Genomic DNA, 27,028 nt, shown 5'->3' on the forward strand with positions numbered 1-27,028 from the left:
TGAGGAGCGCCAATTGAGTGAGTGACTTGGTTACAGTAGGCTAGGCTGCTCACTTGCTGAATATAATCCTGCGGTTCTCACCTGCCGAATGTAATCCAGCGGTTCTCGGCAGGTTTGATCCGAAAAGAAGCCATTTCGATATTTTAGTGCATGTAGAAGATTCTGCTCATGAAAACCTGTACAAATTAGTGATGGAAAGTGCTTTTTGATTCACAAGTCACGACTTTCATGTAATTCTCTATTGGTAGACTGTTATTTGTGAATTCATTGTATTCCTGCCACCAAAAGTGTAGTGGCACAGGAGTGTGCCTAATTTACTCTGTACTCTCTTGACGAATGTGGCCGCATGCTGCAGTTCTTGACAGGTTTGAGTCAGACTGACTCAGACAATCAACCGATCACATAGGCCATTGCGATATTTGATAAGACCCTGCCTGGTTCGCCACATTTCCATTAACATGGGACGCTAATGGAAGAAAGCGGAAAGGAAAATCTTACCTATTGAGTATAATATTTCCTATGCCTAGGAGTATTATTATTTTCTAATGCAACGGCAACCTTTTCAAGATCTATTTATTATGGCACTGTAATGTTAGATCCAGTGGAAGAGAATTAAAATAACCATCTAATTTTAAAAGGGCAGTTCCATTCTCACACGTGCTGCTACGCTGCGGTCTGTGCTGTTGCCATGGAGATAGAAACTGAACTGACGTTCTGTGCATAGCAACCTCAGCGCGTCTTCTAAGTGGATCCTTAGCAACCCTAACAGAGAAAAGAGTGTAGTGTGTTTATATCACTGTTTTCAAGCAGTGCATTTTAACATTGTCGTCGATTTCATTGTAATTTATTAATCATACCCATGTGCACAAAAATGAGACCCCTAGATATAACCAAAGATAGGAGCGAATTGAAAACGGAGGGATTTACAGTGAAATCAACCCTGAAGAATTCTGTGGTAAGTTGGTGTTAGCTAGCTAGCTAACGCTAAAAGTTAACATGAGTGATGTTCAGATAACTTTGGTTCGCAAACTTTGCTGAAGTGACACACTAACTGAACTGATATGTATTTTGTTATGGTGTAAATAGTAAATTTCACCGCAAACTAGTTGCTATATTCAAACTGGAATTCATGTTAGCTATTGTTATCCTACGTTTAGGTAACAGCTTTTGAAAGTGTGCTTCCAAAGTCACCTGCTAGCTACGTTTTCCACACAGCATTATTTATATCACATTTTAATTATACGTGCCGTTTTATTTATGAAGGTGTCTTGTGTTCAATATATAAAAAAATACTGAAATATTTTAAAAAGTACCTTGAACTGAATTTTAAATTCGCTCTTTAGTAACGTCAGATTGAAGCATTAACTTACTCTTTTGTTCCATGTAGAAACAATGTATTCTAGTGTTTCGGTCTGGCAGAGAGAGAGAGGGAGAGAGGGAGGCAGGGAGTGAGAAAGCAACAGGAGACAGACACAAAAACGAAATAGAGTATGTGGAATCATGGGAGGTTTTCATCCGTGCCGAAAATGTTCAGTTTGGTCCATCTATATGCTGCCTGGTCTGGAAGGATAGGCAGTGCACTGCGAACGGCCACACATCATTAACAGTTTGGAAGTAAAGGCGCCTTACAAGCTTTTTTTCTTCTCTCTCTATTTATCCAGCCCACTAGCTTTCTGCTTCTAATAAAAGGCATTAGGGGCCTTTCTCTCAACTCAATATGTCCCAGTCTCCTGTCCCCCGGTTTCTTTTCTCCTCTGCTCCTCTCTCCCCTCCAAGCCTGGCCATAGCTCCTGCTTTTCACACTGATGCCTGTCCTCACAGCTAGCACAAGTCATTTTGAACGTTGGACTGGCCACCATGCTACATCTTGCCTGGTCTGGAATGAAGATGTATTAGACTGTGATAATAGTATCTGGCCACATCAGTTGTAACTGGCAGGTGCTATTGATCTGGCCACGCGTAACCCTCTTTTTTAGGTCAGGCAGTCGCTCTGTGGGGCAATTTAGACCATGGGAGCTGTCTGAAGAGGAAGACAACCCCCCATTTCTATTTTGGCAGATTATTATTATTGCTTTTAAACGATTTTCAGTGCAGAGGAAATCAATGATGGGACAGAGTCATCTAACACCTTGACCTAGATGTCTGTGGATAGATATGCAGGTGCTTTGGTCGGTCTTCTTTAGGACTGCCGTCCATCAGGCCAAAGCACACATAGCAGGATGTGACATGAAATAGACCTACATTAAAAGAATAGTGTGTGTGCATTAGAATAGTGAGTGAGTGCAGTGGGATCTTAACACTTGTTTTTGATACAGCTATAGTATAGGCACATTTTTGTGACTATACTAGTATGTGGGTTTATTGAGATTGTAGTTCATCAGGTGGTCTTGTTAGGCTTTCTTCACTGTGGTGCCAATCCACTGCCAGTCTATCCAGCAGGCATCCCACTAATGGACCTTCCAAGACAGAGGCCTCACAAAATAATTTTCCAGCAACCTACGGTCTGCTGTGAGAACTGTTTCCCTGGTTTGGTTGGTACTGTTTCTCATGACCTGTACAGGAGAGGCCCTCACACTCACCTGCTTGAACCTCCTTACAGTGTTAGAAGCTGACTCGGATGCAGATTTGACCTTGGTCTTGTGTGGTGTTACAGAGGTAGCTACAGTCAAGAAAGCCTCACACTTGAGCCGTTCAGTAAGCTTAGAGTTCACAAGCAACGAATGTTTGCAAATGTTCTGAATCAGCTGTCATTCTCCAGCTCTATTAGTTCTGGCCTGGGCAAGTAACCAGTTTGATCAGTCAGAGTTTTGCCACTTATGCTTTGTAGTGTTGATCTTGTGTTCTTCCAACAAGATGTAGGGAGTTTGTGTGTGTGTGTGCTTTTGGGTTGCTGACTCATACATAATTAACCAATCTTTCCTCTGATGGTGGGCGGATCTTTGGGGAGTCTGCAGTGCCTCGGCCCATAACTCTTTATATGCAAAATAAATTAAATAAACAGGTGAACGCGCTAGAAGCCGAGTTCGTTATAGAACAAAGCTTGTCACAGTTGGAGGTCCACAGTTTTGAGTGCTCTGTCTGTCAGATGCTTCAGCAGACCCAGCTAGCTTTTTTTTGATGCTGTACAGTCTCTAGTCACCTCTCTGGCAATTATTCTCAAATCGCTGTTTTAACAACAGAGGCAAGCTTTCCATTACTGATGTTTTGTGTTCAAATGGCAAGGGAGAATGTTTTTTTGTTTTTTTCTGTTCTGTCTTGGTAGTTATTTTTCCTGTGTTTATGTCTGACAGAAGTGAATGATTTCTGGCGTGATTCATTGCAATTATTGGTGTATGAAAAAAGCCAGTCGTACCACAAACACAAGTTTATATTTGTATCTCACTCTCAAAGTGTTTGGACCATAGACAAAATTTGTATTATACAAGTAAAAACACATCATGCAGCACACAGTTATAAAATTGAAAGACACTTCAATTGCTGCCAATCATTTTTTCATATGAAACCCAAAAACAGGAAGAGAAGAAAGGTGTTCAAACCATCTAGAGGCGTTGCCAGGCATCATACAGACATACCAAGGCAGAAAAAATGGACTTAAACCATCAAATTTCAAACTTCCTCTAAAGCCTTCATCGGAAGTCTGTCTCTTTAGGTTGGGCAAAACAGCTACCCTTTTTTGCCATTATATGATCGTTTCTCATACAAAATTCCTGGGACACACTTTGTCTACAGAGCGCTGTCGGTGGAAACTGTGTCAGAGCAGTCACCTTCTTCCCCGTCAGTCATGTCACGCGTCAGGGGGACGGAGAGGAGAGGAGACAGCTCTTTACTGCTGCAGGTCCTGCCACTGCCTCAGTCCGTCCAGGCTCCCCTGCCTCTGCCTCTGCCTCTGCCGCTCCTGCCACAGAGGCTGTGTGACAAAATGCCAAACAGCGGCCGGGTAATTGCGGTGACAGGAGTAACCTCTGTGCCGCGTCACAGCGCACTGCCTCGCGCCGAGCCACCGGTGGAGTGCCACTCCAGGCCTCATCAGATGCTCCATCCCTCATCCCTCTCTGCCGAAGGTCAGAAACTAATCTCCAGCGAAGGGGCTCATGGGAGGGGGATCGCGGGGGCTAAGCCTTTAAATATTCAACGCGTTTAAGGCCGGCTACTGCAGGGGGAAAAAAAAGCTTAAAAAAAACTAAACAAACAAAAACATCAACAACCCAAAACCCGTGATGCTTGGGCCGCCAACCCCAAAAAATCCGCCGTGGAAAAAAAATGCTTCCGCTCAGGCCATGGCTGATTCTGCTTTATGCTCCAGTCCCTGCATGGTCCTGATATATTTCCTGAGCTGTAGAGCCATGCGGCGAACGCCGAGAGCTGTGATTTGTAGATAACAGCAAGGCCATTTGGCCGCCTTTAAGGGGGAATAGTCTTGAGGCATAGGCTTATTATGCTGTAAAGTATTTGTGGCCATAGAAACAGAATCAATACTAGGCCTTGCGCCATCCCTCTCTCCTTAATTCATCTCCGCTTTCCAAGAGCAGAGAGAGAGGAGGAGAGAGAGAGGCCATTTTATATTTTGGCTGGAGGTCATAACCTTCTTCAGGAAGGAAAAGAAGTTCTGAGTTCTAACACCGCTTGGATGTTGAGGGCTTCGGGATCTAGATCCAAGGATCTGAACGAGCAGCAGTGATGTGTAATGATATCAACTGTGGGCCTAGAATCTTTTTTCTGGAAATCCCTTCTTGTCCCCTTCCTTCATGTGTTTATTTATTTATTATTTGTTTCGGCGATTGATTTTTCAGTGCTGTGCTGTGGGCTGAAGCAGCGGTGTGTGGGCTTTCCAGCTTGCTTGAAAGCAGCAGGTCAGAGCGTAATGCAACAAATGGCCACTAATTTCATAATAATGTGCAGGTACACAGAGGTAGATGGAGGTGCACACTCAAACACACACACACACACACACACACACACTCATCATCTCAGATTTCAGACAGATCTCTAGGCTACATACACGCTACATATATATTCAAGAAGAGCTCCAAAGGTGCAAACTCACAGACACACACACATGTAGTTAAATGCAGTACACACACATTTATCTAGAGTCTGATGATCCTGGACAGAAACATGGTTGTTGAGCGTGCAGAGTGTGTAGTTGGCGGAGTGTGTGTGTAGACTATGTGTGTGAGTAGATCGATGAAGTTGCTGGGGGATTCACTCTGCGGAGGTACATGTGTTCTGTGACCTTTGCAGCGCTGCTGAGCAGACCGCGGGGCTAATACCGGCTGGAGCACTGCACACATTCCTCATTTAACGCATGGCCTCTGGGATATGAGTGGAGCGTGCACACACACCCACACCGACAATCACACACACACACACACACACACACACACTCACACACACTCACACTCACAATTTCTGGAGTGGAGAATGAACAATCAAAATCGAATTAACGAATACAAATCTGGTGTCAATTAGTTGGTAGTAGAACTGTTGTATGAAAGCATTATGACACTCGTGTTCATGGGGTTTGTGGGGTAATATATCCCCGCGGTTGTGATCACCTGCGGCTCTCGGCCTCCGGACTCATGCCCATGGCCGAGTCACAGTCGTGAGGATATCCTTCCCCAACCCCGCCCTCACTCGTGCCATATTGGTTAAGTACACAATGCACACGCAGACTCATAACGACTCACCTTTATCCCACACGGACACACTCACATGCAGCTATACATTGTCAAATGTATCCAATCACATAGGGCCTACAAGAAGACAGCAGAAACTGCACACACATGTGCACTGTAAAACACATAGGCTTGTCAGACTCACTCCACAGCAGATGTACAGACCACTCCTGTCACCATTCTTCTTCTTAGCAGCGTTTTATCGTCGGCTCCTCTCTCTTCCTCTGTTATCGTTCTGTTCTTCTCCTTTGATATACTGTAAGCTGTCTCTCACCCTCTCACTGCGTACACCATCCTTCTCTGTCTGTCTCTGTCACTCAGTTTCCTTGATACACCTTCATCCTCTTCCACACACACATTCACACACATGCATGTCCACACATGCCACCTCTACTGTATGTCTGTCTTTTGTTCCATTCAGAACACGTTACCCGTTCATCTAGTACACCTCTCTACATTTACACAGGCACACACACACACACACACATACACACACACACACACACACACACACACACACACACACACACTCACACACACACACACACACACACACACACACACACACACACAAATACACCCACCTCCCACCTCCACATCTCACCTTATCAACTGGGCCAACTTGTGTAATCCATTCTCGTAAGCGCCTGTCATGTTTGACGGAGAAGTGGGCCTCAGCGAGCTGCTCGCGATCGACAGTCTGTGCCTGAAGCCTGCATCTTAACGCCACCGCTTGGCCCGATCAATCACCGGCCCCAAGGCCCCGCGGCCCGCCCCGGACACTGCCCGACTGAAAATGGCAGTGCTTGCATATTCTCCCGCCTTCCCTCCCTCTCCACCTCCCTCCCCTCCGCTTCCCCAGCTATGCTTCTGTGTTGTATTTCAAACTCTGCCGACATGAAACCCTGGATTAGTGAAACCGCTTTAGAGGCAAGAATGGACACACTTACACACACACACACACACAGACACACACTCACTTTCTCTCTCTCATACACCCTTGCACACACACACTTCTTTTTCAGAAAATGTTGATAGCTGTGGTTTTCTTGCAGCTTGGCGGATCTATCCTAGTTAATCACCCACAGTTCCCGCACATGAAATGGCCGTTTAAAGATTAATAGATAGTGGGGCTTCTGAAGTGTGCCACCGTCGCAATTGCTCTGACCTTTCTCTCCACGCTCCACAAAAAAGCTGTCTGGCAGTCGCAGCCCGTAGCGTAATCAGTTTTGTGGCAAATGTTTTCCCCGTCGCCTTCCATAATGACCCCGGCGAGGCACAGGCCATGGCCATTTTGTTTGTCCTCCTCTGAGTGGCGTGGTTATAGCCCTCCGTTTGTTATTCTTGTCAAAGACCCGCTTGAATTTTCATTAGCTCATTTTAATAGAGGAAGTTCATTACGCAGAGAAAACTCCATTTATCGGGGATAATTAATCATTGCATAAGGTGACCCGGAGAACGCTACAAAACCAATATCCCTGGACACACTCACACATGTGAAGCTTTCCAGTGGCACCCAGGCTCAAATTTAACCCATTCAGTGCCATTGTCGACTAAAGTCGCCCAAACAATGAACGTCTGCATTCATAACATTGCATTTATATGTACTTTTGTGTACTAGTTAATCATTGTGCCAGTGCTTTTTAAGCCATCTGTAATGAAAGAGTAACACTTTCAAGCACAGTAAATACATATTTGTAATGATTGGACATATGCAGAGTCCTTTTCATCTTGTTAGTCATTGTTGGCAATACCTTTTATAAATAACATATCCTTTTTTGGCTGTTTTCCATCATGCAATACTCGAATAATGTGGCTAGAATAGGAGGTATGTCTCTTTATACATATGGTTTCGCATATTGAAGTTGTTAGACAGGAGAAATCTACATTTGTTTTATTCTAAGTTGTCTTTCTTCTAAGGTTAATGGTGTTACCCTGGCTTGGGTAACACCACTTTCAGCGGTTTGTCACTATGCGACTGAATGTCAGTAAAAGAAGACGGCAGTGTGTTCATTTATTACCTTCAATTTACGGAATGTTGTATTTTATCTTTGATGAATAGAGGCAAAACCAACTACAGAGGGTCCACATTATGCCCAAAACTGAGAGAGTAGTTACCAATTGCAGGCAGCGGTAACCTAGCCTGCTTCTATTATATTTTATAAACGGTAAAATGGTGCATTTAGCCGCCAGAATAGAAAAAACATCCGAGCAGACGGTGCCCTCGGACACCCGTACAGGACTGGGTTAAGCCCCAAATGTTTTCAACTCCTAGCACCAGCCCTGGAGCTGTTACATCTATAGGCTGAAGTGTGTGAAGATTTTGTTTCCCTTCCAAGTATCCATGACGATGTTTGGTTGCGTTCAGCTGCATATCAAACAGCCAGCGGGGAAATGGGCAAAGATGCCATTGTGGCAGCAGCTGTGAGAGCCAGACGCAAGTTCCAGAAGAGGCGTGTGCAGGCTCTAATGAAGCTTACTGCAAAGGCTAAAGAAGCAGGAAGAAATGGAGGATTGACTCGCGTGTTGCACATTTAAATCTTGAAGTTGCGTTTTCAAAACCGTAAAAAGACATTAAAATCATTAAGTTGATTCTGCTGATTTAATGTAAAATATAAAACATATGAAAATATACATGTATATTTTTTTTCAGATAAGTACTTGTCATGTATCATACTTTTCTATACATATGCTATAGTAGCCACCAGCAGTTTGAACCTACCTGTTTTTAAGGACAGATTCTAGATCAGCACTATGGAGCGAACGTAGGCCCTAGTGGTGGGAGGGGGATGCTGCGCCGTGCTCTGCATATTTTCCTGGTTTTTGGTCTTTGCCAGTCACATCCCTAATTAATCATGAGTGCATGGAAGTATACTGAAATTAAGTGTACTTCAGTTTTCAGTTATTTTTTTTTTAACTAGGGGGCACTGACTCAATTTTGCTGCTTATTCCTGGATTATATGAGATTCCAGACATCTTTATTCTATAACCATTGATCTCTGTTTTACCCAGAGAATATGAAGTACTTAATGGGAATAAAGTGCATGTCAAGTTAACCACACAGAATAATTACACCACCATGCCGCACTTTCGGCTCCCGATCCCTCCTAAGCCACGATCCCATCGTACCCTCTTCCTTATTTTGCAAGGTCATGCAGGCCAAGTGGCTCTTAACGTGTTAGAAAACCCTCTTTTGTTCTATGTGTCTGTGTTTGGATGTTCTTTTCAAACCACCCACTCGGAAGGCATAGACGGAGGGAATGGCAGCAGCATTACTTAAAGAGCAAATTGATTTTCTCTCAGCAGGTAAACGAAGGCGAGTCATTCCAACGGGAGAGAAAACTCATCAGGCTTTAAAATAAGCAGTTAATAAAAGATGACCAGGAGATGTACCTGAAAGACAACAGGTCCTGGGCCTCCGATTCGATTGTAAGAATTAATCTGCATCCCGGCAAGGGGCCCGCATGATTGGAAATTTGATCCGTTTGTCGATGGTGGTTAGTGCAAGACGGACAAAACACAATCAATAAACCCACATGTGCAGGCCGGCCCTGAGATAACACGACTTACTTAAACCTGTTTGGCACGCGAAAGGAACATCAATATGGCTTTTTAGAGTCAAATGCTGTCATTCAGAAAGGACTAATCCGTAATTTCAGCCCAACAATGGCGTCTCTGCCACTCAGTGAGGTGATCGGGGTATTGTTACCAACAACGACCTCAGTTTGGGTAGTAGCCTTTATTCACTATTCCACGATAAGGCGATGGGGCTCTGTAATGTTACAGAGCTCACTCCATCAGCCTTAGGATGACAAATCACATCACAAAACATTTTGGCTCAATTTTGGCAATAATATTGCTAAATACCAAAAGAGTGACATGCATCAGTTCAAGGAACATGGATAGTCAGCCCACTGTTTTTGCCGTTGCTTTATCTGCACAGAAAGTATGACTCAGAACACTCAAAATGTTTCATTTTGTTTTGTTTCATCAACGTCTTGGTTGAGCACCTGAATTAATGTTTATTGTGGATGAGTCTGCTCCTCGGTAATATCTTCAGTCAGTCCCTCTGGCAATGAAAGTCTAATGTTCCCCAAGAAGCTCAGTATATCATCAGCAAAATGTTAGCATTCATTGCAAAATAAAAGAGCCTCATAAAGATTGATCGACCCAAAGAAGCAAACAAACAAGCAAATGTAAGCATTAGGTTAAGTGTTAGAGATGCTATTTACCTCAGTGGACGTCACATAGTTTTATCAATTGTCATTGCTGTAGTAGATAATACGCAGTAAAAGTGAAATAGATTTGGAGAGTGGCCTGGTCGGAAAACTGAAGTAGTTATGCACACCTTTTTTCAATTGGAAATACGCCATTATCATATCATGCAATTAGCTGAAGTGAAGATGAAATGCCTCCTCTCCTGCCTCTGAGCTGACCCCCTCCCTCTGGTTTCACCTTGTCAGAGGAGAGTGGCTCCATGCTGGCCATCTCGATCGTGGAGGGTAAGCATGTGTCACGGCCTGAGTCCCATTCAACTCAAGGCTGCGTGGGGCCGCCGCCCATCACACATCAAGATAACGGCAGCCACAGAATGGAAATCAATGCCCCTGACAAACAATGCATCATCACTCAGCAAAATGGCCCACAGTGGCTGTAGAGAAGAGAGGGAGAGGGAGAGAGAGAGGAAGAAGGAGAGAGAGAGGGAGAGGAAGAGGAAGAGGGAGAGGGAGAGAGCAGTCACCCCACCCGGCCTCAAACCTGGGTCTACAGAGTACCAAACCTGGTCAAGCTGCAAGTTTGGTACCACGTAGACGTGGGTTTGAGGCTGGGTGGGGTGACTGCTCTCTTCCTTCGCTGCAGTGGCCTTTGTCTGTCGATCCTTTCTGGAAGCTGTGCAAGTCACACAGCATCAGTACCATGCAGAGAAAGCTTGCTAACATTAACACATGGACGAATAGTTTTCCTAACAATCCTTTTGTGCGATGTCCGTATAGCAGTTGAACATATTGAATCGCCTCTTTCCTCAAATAGTTGAAGGCTATGTATCTTAATAGTGTCTGACCAGTAGATTGTCATATACGTATATATATACATATAAAAGCTGGGTAATGTTAATTCGTTTTGTTTACTAGTGGCAACGGTTGCTAAGGAAAGAAAAGCCATGTTTTTCACCCAAAGTGCTGTAAAAGTTGGCTCAAATTGTTGAAGATGGTAAAAATACGATTCCAAGCCATTTTCCTGGACCTGACGCTGAAGAAATAGTATTCTATACTCCGAAGTTGATGCGGTTCAGACCCTGCCAGTAGACGTTGCACCGTGAAAAAGAACTATGTTAACAGTCTGCTATGTTAATTCTGTCAGTGCAAGATGTGCTGAGATATTGGCTTACAGTTTGTCCTTCAGTATAGGCTGTTTTTATAGGAGCTAGTGCCTATAGCTTAAGTGTTTGTGTCGTAGTATTTGTGTGTGTGTGTGTGTGTTGGTATGTTTATGGAGGGGGGTAGATTGAAGACGAACCATGAACCAGGGTAGCTCGCCCCGGCGTCTTCATGGTTTCTATCAGAGAGCTGCTCTCCTGTATCTGGGTCACCTGTGACATTGGCTGAGTGCTTCTGTTGTGGTAGGGGTGGAGGCTGACAGGCAGGGCTCTGTCAGTCCAGCTCATCCCCCCCCGTGCTGCTCGTCTCGGGGAGATCGATGGGCCTCTCTGCCCTGGCGCCGCCTCGCCTTATCCCCTGTGGGCCCACTCGCACGTAGGATGGCCTCTCTCTGTCTGTCTCTCCCACACACACACACACACACACGCACACACACACACGCACACACACAAACACACACACACAAACACACACACACACACACACACACACACACACACACACACACACACACACACACACACACACACACACACACACACACACACACAAATACACACAAATACACACACACACGCTACACTCTAACACATGCACACACACACATAGACACATGCACCTACGATACACTCTCACACATGCACACACACACATAGACACATGCACCTACGATACACTCTCACACATGCACACACACCATGTCCTTCACCTTATCACCTGTCACATCACATCCCCATCACGCCTCACTGATGCAGTTCCATTCGCACGGTCGTCACCCCAAACGGCCTGCCCATATGCTGCACCATGCTGGGGGTGGGGTGGGGGGGTGGTTAGAGGGAGGTCGTGGGAGGGTCTAACAAATGCAGACTGACCCTTTAAAGAGCACGTCCCCAGAGTGGCAGAAGGCAGAGTGTGTGCTTCTGTGTGTGTGTTGGTGTGAGATCTAACGCCTGGGCCACTGGCTGGAATAACAGAGCTCTGAGCTCTTCATATCTCTGCTTCATCCCCTGAAATCAGCATTTTAACTGCAATTAGTTGGCCGCGCAGCCGTTTTGAAGGCTTTCAGTTGGATAATGACATGCTGATGATTTCATTAGTCATCGCAGATAATCCTGTCAAGTGGTTGCATATGACGAGCAGTCAGCTATAATCACTCAAGGAAATTTGGTTGGCAGTTACACTTGGCACAAATGGACGAAACTTCATAAATGGCTGGAAAAATGGCTGGTCTTTTGGTTGAAAGAAAATGTGAATATGTTGCGTTAATGACACATGTTTCAGGCTTGGTGTTGTGCCTGCTCGTGGTGTTTACCAGTTTCACACCATTTAGTTACTGCAAAAAGGCGTGCAGACTAATTAAAAATTGTGGTTCCCAGCGTGGTGTCAATTGTGTTCTGTAAATTAATTTTCACAATTAGCCCTGGCGTACGTTTTTAAGTGTTTGTGGTGAGCGAGTCTGCTACAGCCTGTTTTGCGAAGCATGTCGTCTATTTTTAATGTGTGAGTCGAGGTCCGATCTTGCCAAGTACGTAAGCCAAATGGCCTCACACCAGTCGCGCTCATTCCATCATAAATCAAGGTCAGATGAAGGTCTGTGTGTGTGTGTGTGTGTGTGTGTGTGTGTGTGTGTGTGTGTGTGTGTGTGTGTGTGTGTGTGTGTGTGTGTGTGAGTGTGTGTGTTGCACTGCAGTTCATTTGTGGCTGTGATCTGTGTGTCCTGCCAGAAGGAGTGACTTCCCCTTCTATGTGTCATTAAGTTGATGGCCTGCCCTGTGTGCTCTTTAATGCCTGGAGGTGCCATTACTGATCGGGACAGTAAAAGTTAAGCTTTGCTCAGGGAACCCGGGGTCGGCGCGCGCCACCACTCCTCCCGAGGACGTGTGCACACCTGTCACCGTGACAACACACCACGCTCCCTAACACAGCCTCATTAACCACAGGCCTCGAGGTCATTCACTTTTTTTTAAATTGCCAATGAGTGTGGTCATTCATGTGAATGTGTGTGTGTGTGTGTGTGTGTGTGTGTGTTGTGTGTGTGTGTGTGTGTGTGTGTGTGTGTGTGTTGTGTGTGTGTGTGGGGGGGTGTGTGTGTGTGTGTGTGGATGGGGGTGGGTAAAAGGGCGAGTGAGTGTGTGTGTGTGTGTGTGTTGGGGTGAGAAAGGGGAGCATGTTAAACAGAAACCCAGTGACCTGGCACAAGCATATGTCTGTGTGTACGTATTGCACATTTCGTCACGCACAGGATATTGCTTGTAGCTTCACAGCGGCCCAGCAAACGCTGCGTGGCATAACACACGGCTGGACTAACTCAGCAGGGCTCCAGGAGTCCAGGCCTTAGGCTGAGACTGACCTGACCGTCTGACTGTCTGTCTGCGTCCTCCTCACAAGCAGCCCTGCACTCTGATTCACAGGGTCTCTCTGTATCTCTGTCTCTGCCTCTGTGTTTCTCTTCCAACTGTCTCATCCCCTATTCTTTCCCCTCTCTCCCTCTCTCGCTCTCAGTGTGTGCCTGTCTCCCTATCTGTCTGTCCTCCTCTATTTCTCTCTCTCTCTCTCTCTCTCTCTCTCTCTCTATCCCTTGCATGTTAGTTAAGCATGTAGGCTGCATGGAACCTTTAGAGGAATGGATCAATGACATCAGTCATTTGGAAAACAGAGCATTTCAGTTTGGAGCAAATTTTAGAAGCCAAATGTGTTTAAGAATGAGTATCTCTGTGTGTGTGTGTGTGTGTGTGTGTGTGTGTGTGTGTGTGTGTGTCTGTGTGTGTGTCTGTGTGTTTTGAAGGTTTTGACTCTTAGGCTTCTCCCCCCCCCCCCCCCCCATCATATGTCTCCTGCATAATTTATAGTGTTGTGGTTTGCTTGTCACTGGGTCTCGTGTCTCATTGGCTTTCTTTCTAAAGGGTGACTGCTGCACTGGCACCCAAATGTTGTTGTTCCTCCCTTAACTTGTCATTTCCCATTAGAAACAATATGCACTCACAGTGACACACACACACACACACACACACACACACACACACACACACACACACACACACACACACACACACACACACACACACACACACTTTCTACTGGATGACACAGTTATGTCTCTGTGATGTAGTAAACAGCTACACACACTCTCACCACATTTTAGCTGTCACTTCCCTCTGTGACTGTGCTGCCTCCTCTATCATTTGCCTCCGTGGCAGTGTGTGTGTGGGAGACAGACACTCCTTTATGTGCCCTTTGAGGTTCTCAAACGCTCAAGGCGTCGCTCAGCTCTAATGCAGAGTGGAGTTTACCTCCCTCTGCTGTGACTGCTGAGCTCCGTTGAGAGGGACGCTCTCCATGACCCACACAACAGTGGCGCTAAATGAGAATGAGGATGACGTGGATGTCACTGTTGATGATGATGATGGTTATGGTGGTTGTTATAAAAGAATGATGAAGATGGACAAGATGATGGTGACAGTGATTATAATGTTGTGATGATGATAGTTATTGCATTTATTAGGATGATGATGATGATGATGATTACAATGGTGATCGTGAAGATCTGAAGATGATGAAGAAAATGTACACCTGACACCCAAACATGCCTAACGGACATTTACTGTGCTCTTCTTTACCCAGTCTCCTCACACTTTGACATATTGAGTAGAATAAGCCGAGTACTTAGAGTACTTAGCTTACTCCAAGGTCTCCTCATTTACTGAAGCTTGATTGCTGTTCGTCACTTGTAAGTGGCTTTGGATAAAAGTGTGTGTGTGTGTGTGTGTGTGTGCCGAATGAATCAATGTAATGACTGTAATGATAGCTCTGATGATGGTGGTCATTTCTATGGTGGATTAGGCTACCCGATGTTGCTTTAACACAAGTCTGATGCACTCATGCGTTGTCCTTTTGTTTTGTTCCACATCATAAACCATGGCCGTGTAGGTCAGACGCGCCCTCTGTGACCTTTGCGCACAGCTAGAATCAGGTAGTCTTGTGACTGGTAGATTTCAGATCTCCAGGCCTGTGCTGTTGTGCTGTATTTCTCTGCGTTTGCATTCTGGGAGGGTTGCGTCAGGAGCAGAGCCCCTGGCCTGCCTGAGCCACTGTTTCCAGCCGCTAGTCGGGAGCGATTGCCCCGTAAATAAAGGGAGTTAATTTGGTTGCCTGCAGCAGTGATGTGCAGGCTGACCTTATCAGAGGAGACTCTGCCCACTCTGCAACAGCACAGCTGATACACACTCTCTCTCACACACACACACACACACACACACACACACACACACACACACACACACACACACACACACACACACACACACACACACACACACACACACACACATACACACACACATACAGACACACAGACAGACAGACAGACACATACAGACACACACACACACACGCACGCACGCACGCACGCACGCACGCACGCACACACAGACAGACAGACACACACACATACAGACACACACACACACACAGACACACAAACACACCCTCACACACACACATGCACACACACTCACGCCCTCACACAGCACATGCTGTGCTCTGTCTCTCTCTCTCTCTCTCTCTCTGCCTCTCTCACTCTATCTTTCCCTCTTTGTATCGCTGTAGATTTCAATAACCCTTCAGACGTAAAAAAGGAGAGAAATGAGAATGAGAATGAAAGCGAGACCAAGAGAGGGATAGAGTGAGAGAAAGAGAAAGGGGGAGAGAGTGAACACTCTTCCTTCTCACCCCTCTCTCTCTCTCTCCCCCCGCCTCAGTAAATACGCGATGCAGTGCATCCGAGCACCCTGGCACCCTCATTCTTCCATAAATACCAGGAAATGAAATCTCACCTCTCCTCTCCTCATCCCATCACCACTCACACAGCACCACCCCCCCCCCCCCCACCCCCTCTCCCACCACATCCCTAGTCAAAAGTAAGAGAGTGGCAAAAGGGGGGAACGAGTGAGGGGGACACAGGTTGGAATGAAATACAGAAAGTGAGGGAGGGAGAGAGGGATGGATAAAAACACAGATGGAAACGTGGGAATTGACGGCTCCTCTTCAAACATCCATCAGAGGCTTTCAGGAGCGTTTTGGGGCGGCACGAGAGGGGCCGCTCGCCGGCAGCTTGATGGATCACCTTACACACAGCCGCACCGTCGTCACGGTGATCTCACCTCACTGAATTGATGAGCTGTGGCTCCTGTCTCTCTCCCTCTACCTGCCTCTCCCCCGCCCTCTTTCTCACTCGCTCTCTCTCTCCCTCGCTCTCTCTCTCTTTCCACCTACCTCACTCTGTCCCCTCTCTCTGTTGCACAGCATCTATTCCTTTCTCTCTTCTGTCACACTGTCTCCCTCACTTTCATTCTATCTCTGGGTTTGTGTCTGTTTCACACTTTTTCTCTCTCCCTGTCTTAACCCTTAGATGGCTGCCTCTGAAGATGTGCGTCTGGGTTAGAGAGATGAGTGAAAGGGTTTGAGGTTAAGACCACCAAGGTTCTCAGGGAAGAAACACTGTAAAACAGCGTGTTCTCATCTCACCCCTAGAGGACTCGGATCTCAATCTGAGATGGTAGACTGAACAAATACTTCTCACATCCTGCATTCATGCCTTCAACATTAGAGGTAGCCGATCTCTCTCTGTTCATTTGTGTTGTAAATGAAAGCGGGAAAATAAAATGCAACATGTCTTCTAGAGTCCCTCTGGATCAGACAGGAAATTCCACCCGCATCTTTGTCACATGGATGTGCCACACTATTAGACTTTGAGGTGTGTGTGTGTGTGTGTGTGTGTGTGTGTGTGTCTGCGTGCGCTTCTTGATGACACATGAAGTTAGTGTGGGATGCCTTGCGTGGCTACATGCAGTGGACATGTCCAGCAGTGGAAAGACAGATGAGGGGCAGCACAGGCAGAGGAGGAGGAGGAGGTGTGACAGCTGACCACTGATGTCATGTCAACTCTCCCTGTGTGTGTGTGTGTGTGTGTACGCACGCGTGTGTGTGACAGTGGAGAGATAGCAAAATTGGGATCTTTGGGGCCTGGCAGACTTCATCATTCTTGTTGTTTTGTGTACTAACACACCTGTATGTCCATGTGTGATGTGTGAGTGTGTGTGATTGTTTGAGTGGGTGGGTGTAGTATGAAAAGCTGCACACCACTCAGTGGCACTATTGTCTCAGTCTGAGAGGGAGAGAGAGAGAGAGAGAGAGCTGTTATCTGTTGCTTGCTGATTAGGCTACTGATTGTTGCATGTACTGTTTTGAATGCTTGGGCAGTGCATATGTAGAGATTTGTCATGGCAATACAGTTTCTGGAATTGAAATTGAAATTGAAGGAGGCGGAGAGACTTCAGTTAGCCAGAAAGAGCAGAGGAAGACACAACATGAGACGAGAGGAAAGAGAAAGAAAGAGAGAGAGAGAGATAGAGATAGAGAGAGAAAGAAAGAAACAGAGAGAGGTAGGGGTGTAGGTAATTAGGCTGAGATTTTGCCGGGCTGCACAGAGGCATAGCCAGTCGAAGGCAGAGGGAGATTTGGTGCTGCTGTTTGCCATCGGGTGGTGTGGCCTACTGCCTCCAGCCAAACAAGCCCATCCAGCGGGTGACTGTCAGCTCTCACACAGCAAACAACAGCACAGCAGCCTCAAGCCCAAGCCCTCCCCTACCCCCTGATCTCCATCCAGAGGACAGACTAGTGCACATCATGCCCGGCTGCCCACGCCAACCTGTGGTAGACTCCTTTAATTGGCACTGGACTGCACAGATAACACTGAATCCCCTTCAGGAAGCCAGTGTGTGTTTGTCTCACAGATACTGTTCCAGGACCAGTCAGAGAGTCACACTGTCCCCATATCAACCTGGGCCTCAGAGGTGCAAAAACACACACTGGTTGGGCGGTGGGGTGGGGGGGGTGAGGGGGTGTTGTTTGGCAGTGTTGGTGGGGGTGGATTGGTGGTGGAGGGTGCTGTGTTGTGTTGTTTTGTTTTGTTGCCAGGGGTGATGAAATGAAAGATTAGTATGGGTCTGAGAGTGTGGGGGTGCCGCAGGTGAGAAGGAGTCACAGAGAGAGGAGAACAGCATGAGAGGGAAAAGGGGGGATTGAAAGCAATAGTGGGAGACGGAGAGTGTGAGAAGGAGCGATAGAGAGAGAACAGGAATGAAAAATAAATGGTGTGGGAGTGAGAGATGGAGAGTGAAAGGGAGGGAGGGATGTGCAGCTGAAGGGTGTGTGTTGCCAGGAGGAATCGACTGCAGTGTCATCACTTCTGACCATAAAGCTCACTCTCGGTCAATGCAGCCCGGAGTCCATTTTCCTCCGTGGCTATTTTTAGCCCCTGCCCCCCTCCCTGACTGTCTACCACACTGCTGCTACCTGGCCACCAGGCTTATCTGCTCTGCAAAAGGTCCCCCTTTTTGCCTTTTACACACACACACGCACACACAAGCACACACAAACACACATGGCACGGAGAGACTCCAGCGAGGGACAGGGTAAAATGGTTTTCCATCAGTGCTCTGGAAACTGGGAATAGCTCCACGGGTCGGGAAAAAAGCTGGAAATGTATAGTGTGTCACCAAAGAGCAAGCTGAGACAGGTGGACCTTTAGGCCAGATGGGCTGCTAGGGGAAGGATTTTCTATATCCACAATATTGTGCTTTTGTGTGGACAGTCTGTGTGTGTCCATAGTGAATACAGACACAAATATATCTACATTTCTGAGCTGCCCCACCGCCACACAGCGACTGTCATGCCATCAATTCAGGTGGTTGCGGAGGGAGGGATACGTATAGGGATACCGTATAGTTCGATATTGTTTCTGAACTAGATGGCTTTCTTCAGAGAATTTCTATCGCGTTAAAAACCTTTCCTAATGGCACATCTGGATGTTTATCATTTTAATCTAGCTAAGTTAGGCCTAGCGGTCGGGTCCAACGTTTATCTAACATTAGCAACAGGTTAATAACTGTTTGATAACGTAGTCACGCCGAAGGCAGATAGATAGAGGATAGACTAATTTGCATATTCATAGTGAATACGAAATAAGGCAAAGGTGCAGAGCTACATCCAAGCAATTTTACGGCCATGGAGGGATTTTTTTCATCAGAAAAACAGATGAGTTTTTAGGGGTTTAATCAGTGCCAGGAGAGGGACATCCACACACACACACACACACACATACATGCACACACATAGTAACATGAGTATGGATGTATTTGACTCTCTTGTCTTAAGTGACCTTGATAGCAAAACACATGCATTTTGGTTATTCCACTTAACCTAGACTAGGGGTGTGTTGTTCTACCTTTTACATATCTTTACACAGACCTATAGTTTAACGTGTTATTAGGCTACTACTAGTGTCACTATTACTATACAACTACTACTACTACCACATCTATCACTACTACCATCAATAGTGATAATGATAGTACTAGTAGACTATAAGCCACCTCTGTAAGCGTATCGGTAAAGGGCCTTGTGTGCTGTGTGCTGAGCCTGCTGGCCCCTGAGGCCCCATCCCTCCTGTAGCCAGTCACCGTGGTTACATGGATTCGAATAACTGCCTTAGTCGGACTGAAATCGCATTATCCGTTTCATGTAAGCACCTTAGTCGGATCGTAGTCGGACCGCACATAGTCGGACTAACACCCCTGGATAACTCGATCCGATCCAGTTGATAGTTCGACTATTGCGGCATGTAACGGTGAATTGGATAAGGAACTGGACTTTGCGTCTTTGCGCATGCTCCCTCTCTCCCTGCCAGGTCGTGACCCGGAAGACGAAAGAGGGATAAGTTGTCTCAACTGTTCATACTAATGACACGGTTTTTTATGAATATCCTGCAGACTGTCTCACAAGCTTATTCTTGTTGATTATGAACAAACATAACAGAAGAGGTCCGAAGATATGAGCACCTTTACAACCCCTCCTTAAACACGTATAAGGACGTTCCACATTTTATTTGCTTAAAACAACAGCAGTACTGTCAAATCAGCTGTCACTCGGCTATTACCTGACCAAGGTCCCATGGCAATGTTCCGAAAGCCCATTTTTCCGACAGCCTGCTGTTCCAAAATTGTGAGTACAGCAACGTGAACCACTATAGCCCACATGCACATCCCAATGAATCACAAAATCATAAACATATAAATGCCTTTATTTCACAAGCATTAACTTGAATTCAGAATATTATTATACACACATGCATTTGCATCGCGATGATACAAAAATATTTTTATGATTGCCAACGCATGCATGCTTTGTCAGTGCTTGACAAGATCTGCGTAATGTCCTGCGACAATCTGCCGGTGATTTCCTTCGCATGAGTGGTAGCCTACCCCATATTCAAAACCAGAGTAGGCTAAGTTAACAAATATTGCCTAGGAAAAGTTATAAGCGTGATAGCCCGGTGAGCGTCTCCGCTCTGCTGTGCAAACGAAATGCTGTGTGTGTTTTTTGCCACTTAAAATATTTCTAAATTTTGCCTGCCCTCTAAAGACAGAGACGTGACAGGTGGAGCGCAATACCTTCCTTTATAGACAACAACGATCATACACTCCTATTGCACTCAAACAACCACACTCAAACGAGGAGATATTGTATCAATTAGCCTATTATGTATTGTATTAATTGCACAGAGTTCCAGTGGCGCATGCAGCCGTACACACTGTGCGTACCTTCTGCTACGCGAGAAGAAAAAAAATATATCATGAACGCATATTTATTACAATGGGGAAACTATAAAATCGGAGTACAGACAACTAATGCCCAGCGTTGACGATGCAGATACAGAGCTGGAAACAGCTAAATGAGTTACAGCCAAAACGCAGTGCGTTTTATCAAGCCCTGGAAAGTTCGGCAAATTTCTACCCAAACATTCATTGTTTTTTATTAAACACTAAACTCAACACACTGTCAAAATGGCACGGGCTTTATGCCCTGGTGCAAGTTACCACGAACAGACTGTGCTACAGTCACACACCTGCACAACCTCTGTCCCAACACAGAACAACGACATGTACTTAGAACGGTAAGGAACACGGTCAGGGAACATCGCTGAGCGGCGCCAGTGCAGCACATAGAGTATAACAGTATGCTCCCGCCGCACGGCATTATGGGGCGACTATGCCGGCACGTCACAATATAAATGCATTTATTTCACAAGCATGAACTTTAATTCAGAATACTACACACATGGCATTTGCATCGCAAACATACTTTTATGATTGCCAACGCATGCATGCTTTGTCAGTGCTTGACAAGATCTGCGTAATGTCCTGCGACAATGTGCCGGTGATTTCCTTTGCATGAGTGGTACCCCATATTCAAAACCAGAGTAGGCTAAGTTAACAAATATTGCCTAGGAAAAGTTATATGCGTGATAGCCCGGTGAGCGTCTCCGCTCCGCTGCCCAAACTAAATGCTGTGTGTGTTTTGTGCCACTTAAAATATTTCTAAATTTCGCCAGGAGGACTATTTTTCGGAATATTGAGATTTCGGAATATCGGGCTTTCGGAACACTGGGCCGTCCCCGTGTGAATGTGCGTGCGTTTCTCTCTTGTTTCTTCACCTTTGAATAATGTAACTTATAAACACATCGGCCCAGCACAAACAAACAAACAAACAAACAAACAACCCAAGAGGCAACACGCATTTCTGGACCGATGAACAGACGCGATTCATGCTCAATCAACTGTTGTTGTTATTGGTAGTGGTGAAGAGGTCAAGCGGAAATGGCTGTATCACCACTAGTTGTAATGAAAACAGCGCCACCTATCGTTATGGATATGACATGCTTTCGGCCAATGATTCGATTTATTCACTGCCATGTATATTGGGATAATAGCACTTGCCCCAAAAGATAGCATAGTCCGACTAAGCAAAGATTCGAATTCTACCATCATGTAAACACACTGAGTGCCAGGCCAGCAGCCACACAATCACGCAGCCGTCATGCTGAGTTAGCACCGCTGGATGGCCCACCCCACACGCATGGCGCATTCCCACTATGGGGTGTCTGGGGAAAAACCTCAGCCTTTTTTTGTTTCCATCTCTGAGACTGGACCGGGGCTGTGGCCTAAACAGCCTCAGTTCGGTCCTGGAGTTGGGCATGGCTGAATCAGAGCTGAACGAAGGACTTTTGGAATGGAATACAACGCAACAATAAAACCACAGAAATTTAAAAACAGATAGGTAGCATTGTAACTTATGTGTAAATTATATTTTTATTTATTTTATGTGTACTCACACAGTTGTTGCTAAGTACTGTTTCTAGAGTTGATGTTCTCTGTTTGCGAATATCCCTGATATTACAACTCCTAATGGAAACAGAATGCCGGGTGCTTAAGACCAATAAAGAGGCTCGGGCTGGCCCCGGTCTTTAGTGGAAAAAGCCCATCAGGCACTGAAAATCAGCTTTTATGCTCTCGCTGTGATTGCAAGGGATTGTACTCTTTCTCCTACCTCTCTTTCTCTCTCTTTCTCTCTGTCTATTGCTCTCTTTCTCTCTCTCTCTCTATCTCTCTCTCTATCTTTGTCTGCCTTCCTCTGCCCCCATTTACTTTAATTGTTTTCTTAATTCAATTCAATGAGCTTCATTGGCATGACAAAACACTATTTAGTATTGCCAAAACAAAACTTTTAAACACAGAGTTTGAACGTGGAATTAAACATAGACAAACAATCTCTTTTCTCTCTTTCTCTCTCTCTCTCTCTCTCTCTCTCTCTCTCTATCTCTATCTCTCTCTCTCTCTTTCTCTCTCTCTCTCTCTCTTTCTGCCTCTAGGTGGTTGGGCCACGTGCTGCAGGAGCGTTCCGGGAGAGGCCGGCCAAACCCACGGCATTCCGCAAGTTCTACGAGCGAGGAGATTTCCCCATCGCTCTGGAGCATGACACCAAGGGAAACCGCATCGCATGGAAGGTACTTGTACAGGGGAACGACTTTGCTCTCAGAAAAACACGTTCACATCTCAATAGGCACAACGTTTCAGGTGGAAATCTTCCCATTTGAATCGAAAGCTACATCAATGCATCGATAAAAATTAATACATTTAAGCTTATGATCAAACTGTCTTTAGTTCAAATTTTGCACTAATTGCGAAAACGATTTGATTATTATGTATTATGGTGCGTTTGTGGTTACATTTCATTGACTTGTGCTCATTAGTATGATAGGAATCTCATTTGTACTGGAATCTCAGCCCTAGTGTCTATTGATTTGAGGGGTACAGCTTATGATATAGGGCTAGGCATATTTCAAATACTTAGAAAAATGTGTACGCACAAAGTTTCACCAGTTGTAGCTCATCATGTAGAAGTCATAGAACAGTGAAGAGATATTTGGTTTGGTCTTAGTCACCTCTGTAGTCCCGGCTAAACGACACACAGGAGGAATGGAAGTTTAAACAGCTGCAGCCTGACAGTACTCAAGCTAATGCCTGCTATTTTAAAACAGTAATCACCAGAGATAGATCAGTACCACTGTGGACCAGAGTGAAGCATGTGAGAAGAGACATTCACAAGTCTGTGCAAATAGGGAATAATTATGACTGTGGATGGACATAGGGTTCATCTCATTACCTGTCAGCCTAAATTAAGCCTACTTGTGTCAAGACCGGAGTGCACAGGCTATGCTGTGTGTGCTGGAAAAGCTCACATGTATGTGTAGAGATCGATACAGTTGGTATTAAGTTTTTTTAAGAAAGGTCAGTTGCACCACAGCTGTGTTTGTGTAAGAAGATTAGTAATTATTGATTAAACACACACACACACACACACACACACACACACACACACAGACACACACACACACACACAGACACACACAAACACACACACACACACACACACACACACACACACACACACACACACACACACACACACACACACATTGGATAGTTTTTTTTCTTTTTCCCGTGGCTTTAAAAGTGCATTCGGGAATGTATAACGTTATCTTTGAGTAGTGTCCACATCAGTGGATTTAACAAATGGATCCTCTCCAGACTTACCTGACAGCCAGTGCCCTCCCACACCCGCACCCCAGCCCAGCCCAGCCCACCCCAGCCTGCTCCATACCCCATGACATTTAAAATACAGGCACGGTTGAATGGGCCAGAGCTCACACACACAAAGCACACAGACAAGCAATCAGACAGCCAGGCAGACAAAGACACACACACACACACACACCTATTTTCTTCTTCTTTTATTCCAGGAGAGTGTACCTCATCTCCAGTTGAAAACATTTTGAAAGCATCCGAGTGAATTATTGATGCAAATTTCAAAACGAATCGGCGCTCTTGAAAAAATAATGTCTCTCTCTTTTTCTCCGCTCGTACGAAATTGCTCGCAGCCGACGGGAATCGGTGTATGAAATTGCTGCTGTCATATCTAATGCAACTGTTATGCTTATTGATTTTGTGTTACTGATTTTCATGATTCTCCTCAGTAGATCGCTCACCTCTACCCTGCTCTCCCCTGCTCTCCCTTTCTGAGTGTGAGTGCTGGGTTTCCAGCAAGGTCCCTCTCAGGGAGACGAGTGCCATGGCCGGCCAAGTAGCTGCTTTAGTGTTGTGCCAGGCGTTGAGGTGGTATGGTGAGGACGAGGGGGTGGTGTGTGTGTGTGTGTGTATGTGTGTGTGTGTGTGTGTGTATGTGTGTCTATATGTGTGTGTGTGGGGAAGGGGGTGGAGGGATTTGGACAAATGCACCACCACATCCCTGCAATATTTGTTATGATTTCAAGGCACCCCCTGCAGGGTCAAATATCAAAGAGAGGGAGTTTATATTTGGGTGGATATGGGTTGGTTTGTTTGTGTGTGGGGGAGCGAGTTGAGGGGTGAGGTGGGGTGGTCAGTTTGTGTATTTTTATGTGCGTCTGCTTGGGTGTGTATGTTGTGGCTCTAACTGTGTGTGTGTGTGAGTGTATGTCTTTGTGTGTATGTGCATGTCTGTGTTGGAGTGTGTGAAAGTCTTCTTGTGTGTGTGTGTGTGTGTGTGTGTGAGTATGCGTGTATGTGCGTGTCTGTGTATGAGTGTGTGAAAGTCTTCTTGTGTGTGTGTGTGTGTGTGTGTGTGTGTGTGTGTGTGTGTGTGTGTGTGTGTGTGTGTGTGTGTGTGTGTGTGTAGTGCATTTCCACGCTGCAGTGAAGGGAGGCGAGTGTGTGGGAGCAGCACACTGTTTGCAGTGAGCAGCCCTCAGGCCATAGGTTCAAGACCAGGGCCACGGATCAATCCCGCTCCGCCAGCAAAAAAGCTCTGAAAGAACACGGAGGAGAAGGGGGAAATGGAGAGAGGAGCGGAGGGGAGAAAATAAACAGAGCGGATGAGGCTTTTTGGCTGACTCCACAGAAGGGGCTGTGTGGCTACGGCTCTCTGATATGAGGTGCCCGCGTTAGAAGCTGAGGCTGGAACACAGCCAGCACTGAACAGAGCTGGTTCAGAGCTGGGCCAGAGTCTCTCACCATCACAGACAGGTGCTCTTTTTTTTAAAAACCTGCCCTCCATTATCGCTCAGAGTCGCACTGGCTACCCAACATCTGGGGACGGTCTTCTCTTTGATTTCCATGCGTGTGATTTAACTGAATGTATGTTGACGCATGTTCTGCTGTCTGCAGCACATGCACATGTGATTAATGATCAGCAAGATTCAACATGTGCAAATACACACGCACATGCGCACACACACACACACACACACAGATGCACGCACGCACACACACACACACACACACACACAAATGCACACACACACACACACACACAAATGCACACACACACACACACACACACACACACACACACACACACACACACACACACACACACACACACACACACACACACACACACACACACACACACACACACACACACACACACACACACAATCAGTGAGATTCCAGGGTATTCTATAGCTTGATGCTTTGAGAGTTGTCCACATTGAGCGTCTGTAGCCTTGTTTACAGATAAATAAAAAATGAATGAGATTAAAGAGAGGCCATAGCCCCTCCACCCCTCCTCTCCCTGCTCCTCTCTCTCCCTCTCCTCTCTTTTCTGGTCATCACCCTCTCCGTGCAGTAGGGTGCAGCAGCGCATACCTCTAGGCATTGTCTGTTCAGAATCTCATGTCTCGTTCTCTGTCTCCTACACACACACACATACACACACACACACACACACACGCACAGGCACGTACACACACCCACACAAAAAACAGACATACACACACCTGTCTTCTTCCGTCACTGCATTCGTCATCTCCATGCCTGATGTGTGACTGAGTTGTATGTGTGTGTGTGCATGAAAGAGATAGTGTGTGTGTGTGTGTGTGTGTGTGCGTGTGTGTGTGTGTGTGTGTGTGTGTGTGTGTGTGTGTGTGTGTGTGTGTGTGTGTCTGTGTGTGCATCTGTACTAAATGTCAAGGACATTGTGAAAAATGGTCGACAGTGGCTGAGGTGTATATTTGTCTGTTTCTGGACTGTAAAGACTTAAGCCATAATGTCAGGCTCTGGTGCTGTCGCTGGCTTACATGTGAGAGCTCCACGTGCAGCAGGTAGATAAGGGACCCACACCACCCCCTCCACCACACCTCTCCCCACCTCTTCAGTGTCAAAGACTCTACCTAGGGTCTACCTTCATTAGGAATGTACTGCTAGGGTCTGCCTGAGGTAGGAATTGACCTGAGGGTGTATCTGTAGTAGAGACCTGAGGGTATATCTGTAGAAGAGACTTATCTGAGGGTCTATCTGTAGTAGAGACTCACCTGAGGGTCTATCTGTAGAAGAGACCTGAGGTTCTATCTGTAGTAGAGACTCACCTGAGGGTCTGTCTGTAGAAGAGACTCACCTGAGGTTCTATCTGTAGAAGAGACTCACCTGACCTGACGTTCTATCTGTAGAAGAGACTCACCTGAGGTTCTATCTGTAGAAGAGACTCAGCTGAGGTGTATCTGTAGTAGAAACTCACCTTTAAGGGTGTACCTGCATCAGG

General features: G+C 46.0%; 1 protein-coding gene across 1 annotated transcript in view; it reads left to right on the top strand.

The window, feature by feature from the left end:
* The first annotated feature begins 721 nt into the window (after positions 1 to 721).
* Positions 722 to 27,028, top strand: part of pacrg (PARK2 co-regulated) — a 135,670-nt gene continuing 109,363 nt past the window's right edge. The window contains exons 1-2 of the mRNA XM_031580812.2: positions 722 to 955; positions 22,821 to 22,955. Coding sequence (XP_031436672.1) covers positions 860 to 955; positions 22,821 to 22,955 — 231 coding nt within the window. The 5' untranslated portion in view covers positions 722 to 859. The remainder of the gene's footprint in view (positions 956 to 22,820; positions 22,956 to 27,028) is intronic.

Source organism: Clupea harengus, chromosome 14, assembly GCF_900700415.2.
Source record: "Clupea harengus chromosome 14, Ch_v2.0.2, whole genome shotgun sequence".
Taxonomy (NCBI): Eukaryota; Metazoa; Chordata; class Actinopteri; order Clupeiformes; family Clupeidae; genus Clupea; species Clupea harengus.